Source organism: Malus sylvestris, chromosome 6 (genome assembly GCF_916048215.2).
Source record: "Malus sylvestris chromosome 6, drMalSylv7.2, whole genome shotgun sequence".
NCBI lineage: Eukaryota > Viridiplantae > Streptophyta > Magnoliopsida > Rosales > Rosaceae > Malus > Malus sylvestris.
In genome coordinates this window covers 22,944,587-22,950,573 of record NC_062265.1, presented here as the reverse complement: position 1 = coordinate 22,950,573, position 5,987 = coordinate 22,944,587, and the positions used below count along the sequence as shown (strand labels likewise).

General features: G+C 40.7%; 1 protein-coding gene across 4 annotated transcripts; it reads left to right on the top strand.

The window, feature by feature from the left end:
- LOC126626842 (uncharacterized) lies at window positions 1–3,941 on the top strand. Of its 4 annotated transcripts, none has more exons than XR_007624782.1 (5): window positions 1–725; window positions 833–1,572; window positions 1,663–1,794; window positions 1,955–2,846; window positions 3,756–3,941. XR_007624782.1 is itself a non-coding variant. In XM_050296244.1 (4 exons), exons 1-4 carry the CDS (start codon window positions 179–181, stop codon window positions 2,699–2,701), a joined length of 2,166 nt encoding a protein of 721 aa, XP_050152201.1. In that variant the 5' UTR covers window positions 1–178; the 3' UTR covers window positions 2,702–2,935. The 4 variants fall into 4 exon arrangements, 1 of the variants encoding a protein (XP_050152201.1); XR_007624784.1 differs by lacking the exon at window positions 3,756–3,941 and adding an exon at window positions 2,995–3,176; XR_007624783.1 differs by lacking the exon at window positions 3,756–3,941 and adding an exon at window positions 2,982–3,176.
- The last annotated feature ends 2,046 nt before the right edge of the window (window positions 3,942–5,987 follow it).

Below are 5,987 nucleotides of genomic sequence, written 5' to 3'. Positions count from 1 at the left end.
CTCAGAAGTAATCTCCTGACATGCAGCATTGGTGAATGTGAAGTGCCGCAGGGAGCAGGATCGCTTCCATCTTTTTCGGTTAGAAAACCGTCGCTTTCTTCTCCACTTCATCCGAAACTCAAAGTTTCCCTCCCGTTCCGGAAATCGACTCGGTCGTCACGGATTCGCGTCCCTGCAAATGGTGTTCGGGACACAACTCACCCCTCCTTCTGACGGCCACGACGACGAAACCGAAACCGAAAACCCGACCGTCTCGGACCTGTTTTCGGCGCTGAGAGCGGCGTCTCGGCCGGAGGATTTCGGCCGAGTCGAACAGGCATTATCGGCGAGGGAAGCGAAACTGAGGCGAGAAATCGAGAAGCAGAGGTACGAGAACGCGCTGCTCGACGAGAAGCACGAGTTCGAGCGGCTTGAGAAGCTCAGAGTAGAGGAGGAACTCAGGCTCAAGCTCTCACCGATCAAGGCGGAGGCGGTGAGCGAAGAGAACGGCGGCGAGGGCAGAGAGGTAATTTTGGAGCTCCGGACGCAGAAGGAGGAGCTGGAGCGTCGCATTTCGCGGTTGGAGAAGGGCGGTAAGACATTGAGGAAGAAGGGTTTGAGTAACAGCATCCAGAAGAGAAGGAGCGATCGGTTGGCTGCGATCGGTGGTGATACCGCTGCTAACAATGATAGCGGTGAAGGTAGCTCTGCTCCGGTTAAGGGAAATAAAGTTCTGAGAATTTCAGGTAATTCGGATTAGGGAATTTTAAACGTTTCCATTTTAATCTTCTTGTAAATGTTGTTTCTATATATATACATATACATATATTTGTGTGTGTATATATACGTTTAGGTTACAGAAGGAGCATACAGAAGCAGATAAGAAGGAAGATGGGGAAGAACAAGATGGAAAATTTGAGGTGGGGGAGAGGAGAAGAATACGTACAATACCGATGCAATATGCTGTCGTTTTTCAGTACAATGCAGCGAATTAAGGGACACTTAACTGAACGGCACTTGGAGTTGCTTCGACAGACTCCTTTTTGGCCATTAATATCCGCGTTTTACAGTGGTGTGATATCGGAAGATCAATGCAAGAAATCGGAGAGTGATGTCCGCGACATTATCAAGTGCTACAACTCAAGAACAATGAGTTTTCAGTTTGGTAGCACATCTGCATCGTTGACGACAGAAGACATGGCAGAAATTTTGGGACTTCCACAAGAAGGTGAAGAATTGAAGTTAAAGGGATCAAGGAGTTACAAATCAGATTTTGTCGAAAGATATTTTAACGCCAAAAGAGTGTATAAAACATTGGTGGATAAAGCCTTGGACGAAGCAATAAAGGGGAAAAGAGAAACAGACGTAGAGGATGTTGTACGCCTGATTTTGATAGAATTATGCATAACCTTCTTGTTATGTAACTCGGGCCAAGTTACTTCATGGAATTTAGTCAAGTATTGTGAGGATTTAGAAAGTGTTTCAAGATATTCATGGGCGAAAGCTGTGGCTGACGTTCTACACGAGGGATTGGAAAAAAGGACCGGGCGGTTCAAACCATATTCTGTTCCTGGGTGCGTGGTTGCCATAATGGTAAATGATGTACTCTTACGTATTAGATCTTCCTAATGCAAGAGTGCGTTCATATGGGATCGTGATCATTTTTAACTTTCATGCTAACAGCTTTGGTTGTGTGAGAGAACTAACCTCATACAACCAATCAAGGGAAGGGAGGGACAGAAACCAGCTCTCGTAAAATGGAGCATGCAGGAACTGCACTTGAAACTTAAACGTGTAGATGTCGCAGACATTGGGGTAAGTCTTTTGTAAATTTTCGTACTTTATGTTAGCATTTGCATACTAACTGTTATATAGTACGGGGTACTGAGGGTAGTTGTAATTGGTGTACAAATGCGAACTATTGCTAGGTATTGCTTGCAGATGCTGATATCGTATTTGTTTGGATAACGTGCAGTTGAGCTTTAAGAAGGACAAGGAGAGGAAGAAACTAGGAGAAAATGAAAAGGCACGCGAAGAAGCTATAACCAATGGACGAGAAGAACGAGAAGAATGGGAAAATGTGACTGGTGATACAGTGGGCGAATTGGAAGATCATCTCCTAGCTCGAAAGAGAAAAATGAAATTCGTCCGCAAACCCCCTATTTCGAAAAGGTTAAATGACAATGAGGACTTGGAAGAAGGATCGGAAGATATTTGGAGAGTGATTCAGAATGCAAGTGCTGATCAAGGAAAAGTGAGTAGGCTAACTGAAAAGTTGGAGAGTAAGAAGGAAAAAACAAAAAAGTTGAAGAGAAAACTAAACGAAGAAAAGAAGGAAAAGAGAAAGCTGAAAGAGGAAAATGAGGTCTTAACTTCTGAAAAGAAATCATTGTTTGATTCTCTGAAGAGGTTGGTGAAAATGCTGGAAGAAACTCTTGAAGCGGAAAGGGAAGCAGTGAAAAACCTAAAGAAAGAAAAAATGGAGCTGATCAAGGAAAATCGAGAACTCAAAGAAAAGCTCAAGCAAGGAAGTCCATGCTCCGCAGAGCAATTGAGGGAGGACGTGCAAGTTGAGGTATCTCCGATGCAATCCTTTTCAACAAGTCCTGAGAAAGGCGTCATGAAGAGGGTATTAGATTTGGAGTTTGAGGATGACCGGGGCGAAAAGAAAAGGAAGGTAGACGAGGAAAGAAATGGAAAGAAGGGAGGATGTCCTATCTGATGCTATTGCTTCCGGCACGATCAGATGAACAAGCTCTTTATGTAGTCAAGTTGTTTTTTCACATTTCCACGTCCTATTTGAAGAAAGACTCTTCCCTTGTAATGTTTGAAACTTATGAGATGTGTGCAGTCTGCTTCATTTGATGGTAAGGCTTGAATTAGTCGGTTCTGCTTCAATGTGTAATTAGCAAGTTATATAAACAATGACTTTTATTAAGAATCCTTTTTGGAAAAACATTTATTGGACGAGTGATGATGCGAGGATTATGTTTGATTGCAAGAATGTTTTTCAAGGGTAAAGGTGACAGACAATCGGTTAAGATGGTTTGGACACGGGAACCGAAGACCTACAAATGCTCCGGTTAAAAGATGCGAACTATGAGATGGAGGTGCATAATACAAGAAGTAGAGAAAGACCTAGGAAAACTCTGAAATAAACTATAATAGAAGATATGGAGTATTTGAAGTTATATGCATTTATGTTTCATATGCCTAGTCAGCTATACAGAACAAGGTATATAGTTCATAATGGTTACCCTGATTATATATTTGTAGTAAAATAAATGAGTGGATGCTATGTTGTTAAATCATTGATTGTTTTTGGTACTTCGCGTTGTGAGGCTATTGGTTTGTTGATGAGGTTCTTTCTGTTTGTATTTTATGAAGCACGAAATCTAGCTAGGTTTTACTTGATTGTCCCAATACGACTTGACGTCATGTCATGTGTTGATTCTAGATGTATTCCGGGATCGGGACGTGACATTTATAATACACTGGAAAAGTTAGGGTCGGATATAAAGTTTAGAGTTAAAAACAAACGCAGTTACTCGAACTCGGGTTGAGTATCAAGGGATAAAGTTGTAATTGAGCCCCCAACTCAATTCTAACTGATAACACTATCACACACAGATATTACAGTCCCGATGCATTTCATAAAACTAAATACTTCAACTTAATGCATTCTCGGTCTTCCTTGGATGATTCACAAACATTCTCCTCCTTTCCGACTGATGTGAAGAAATACAACTTATCCTTATTTCTCTCATTGATTGCAGATAACCAGGCACCCATGGCAGGTTCAATGGAATTGTTGTCGGGAATACTGTCAATCCTCCTTGCATGCAGATTTCACGAGAATTATATATATTCTGCTTCAGTGGAATTCCTACTGGTGTTGCATGTGGATTGTTTGCGGCTTCCTTCTCGATAGAGATTTCATCCCCGTGTTCTTGCTCTTGATTTGATCCACAAACATTCTCTTCCCCACTGTAGGTAATGTGAAGAAATCCATCTTCACCCTTATTTTCCTCATCGATTTCATAAAACAAAGCACCAACAGGAGGTTTAGTGTTCTTGAAAGAGACAAATATCGGCTTTTTCTTGCTTATCCTGATACTGACCCTAATGAATAAGATGAATTCTCCAAGGGTCATATTACCAGGGACATGGTATTTCTTCCTGTCAATTTCAGGAATATCACTCCTAGCGTCCTTCTCGACAGCCACAGGTATTAAAATTGCGCTTGTCTTCCTCAAATGCCAAGCATCAATACGATGATGCTGGTTTTCGGGGAGCTCGAGAAATTTTCTGAACCATATCCCATCCTTTGTATTAAGGTCAGTCCTCACAATCAGCCCGTTATTCCAAGGGTCTAAAACTGTAATGGGTTTTGTGATATTACGACACACTTGTTTTTTGCTCTTGTTGCTGACAAAAATTTTTCGGTTTATTGAAGGGAATGTCTGTAGGTGTGTAACCCTTCAGCCGAAACTTGGAGCCAAAGAAACAATTCAAATGCTTTATTTGTTAGGGAACTTTAACGAAAAACTTTTGGTACGGTTTACTTTAACGAAAAACCACATTTTTATACTAAAAAGTCAATCCTGGTACTATTCACTTTACCTTTTATTTTGTCCTTATCATTAAAACTCAAAGTTTTCAAGCAGTTTTCCTTTATTTTAATAGTTGTTTTCAGTTTAAATCTAGGTCATTGGATCATATTCCATGTGGTAGCTCTCTTCTATATCTAGCTTAAGTGATAGATTAAGACAAGTGGCATCATCTCAGAGGGTGATGGCAATTAAGGGCTGAGATTGTATTTCAGTTTGATGAGTGAAGGATCTTCCTTCCTCTTCCATGTATAACGGTAACAAACCACTCATGCTTTGAGTGAGGAATTCCAGAAATTAATTCCATCATCATTCTCTGCAAATTCTCTGCCTTTCTCTAGTACTTTCTAGATTTGTATCAAGTCTCCATTGAAGCATATCTAATACACACAAACACTAACATGGCCTTAGAGCCAGGTTTCATCGTCTAAATTGGGCGTGAAATCTGTGAGTGCGATTAAGCTGCATTTTGAGCTCAAATTGAATATGGAAACTGTGATTTCTTGAATCCAAGTCTAACATGGTTGGATCAAGCACTGTTGAGCTTAGAGCTCCCGTTTTCAATAGAAAGAACTATGAGTTTTGGAGGATTCGCATGACGACTATACTGAAATCGTATGGTCTCTAGGAGTTGGTCGAAATTGGGTTTGAACCTCCAGATCCGAAGGATAAGAAGACTGTGGTTGATGAGACGAAAAAGGAGACGATAGAGGAGGTGTCATTCAGTGAAACTTGATGAGAGATGCTCGAGCGCTTGGGATAATCCAAGGAGCTGTCTCCGATTAGATCTTCCCTAGAATCGTGAATGAAGAAACGTCTAAAGGAGCTTGGGATGTCCTGAAGAGTGAATTCCAAGGAGACAAACAAGTAAGAAGTGTAAAATTGCAAAGGGTTACGTAGAGATTTTGAGTATACTCGTATATCTCACTAGATTATTTGATATCACTAATCAAATAAGAAGTTATAGAGAAGAACCATCTAGGGAGAGAATTGTGCAGAAATTACTAATTAGTTTTCTAAAAACATATGATGCAATTTGTTCTATGATTGAGCACTTTAGAGATCTCGAAACCCTTGAGGTCCAAGAAGTTGTTCCTTAACTCAAGGAATTTGAGCAGAGGCTTGATTTGCATGCTGAAACCTCCACTGAGAGAGTATTTGCAAGTTTAAATGTTGCAACTAAAGGTCCTAAAAGTGGTGGATCCTCTGGAAATCAGAAATTTCAAAAGAATTGGAAGCCAAGAGGGAAAGGTTGGGATCACAAGCTTAACTTTGTCCATAGACAAAACAATGCTCAGAGAAATTGGGATCATAGGCCTAATTACACTTAGAGGTAGAATAACACTTAGGGAGATTGCAAATGGTATGACAGGTTTCATTATGGGAAGTGTTGGTATG

Bases quoted from the DNA above. Each gene is read 5' to 3' on its own strand.
- LOC126626842 (XM_050296244.1), top strand. From the start codon at position 179: ATGGTGTTCGGGACACAACTCACCCCTCCTTCTGACGGCCACGACGAC. The intron at 1,573-1,662 runs GTAAATGATGTA...TCATGCTAACAG, and splicing joins GGTGCGTGGTTGCCATAATG to CTTTGGTTGTGTGAGAGAAC. The intron at 1,795-1,954 runs GTAAGTCTTTTG...GATAACGTGCAG, and splicing joins TAGATGTCGCAGACATTGGG to TTGAGCTTTAAGAAGGACAA.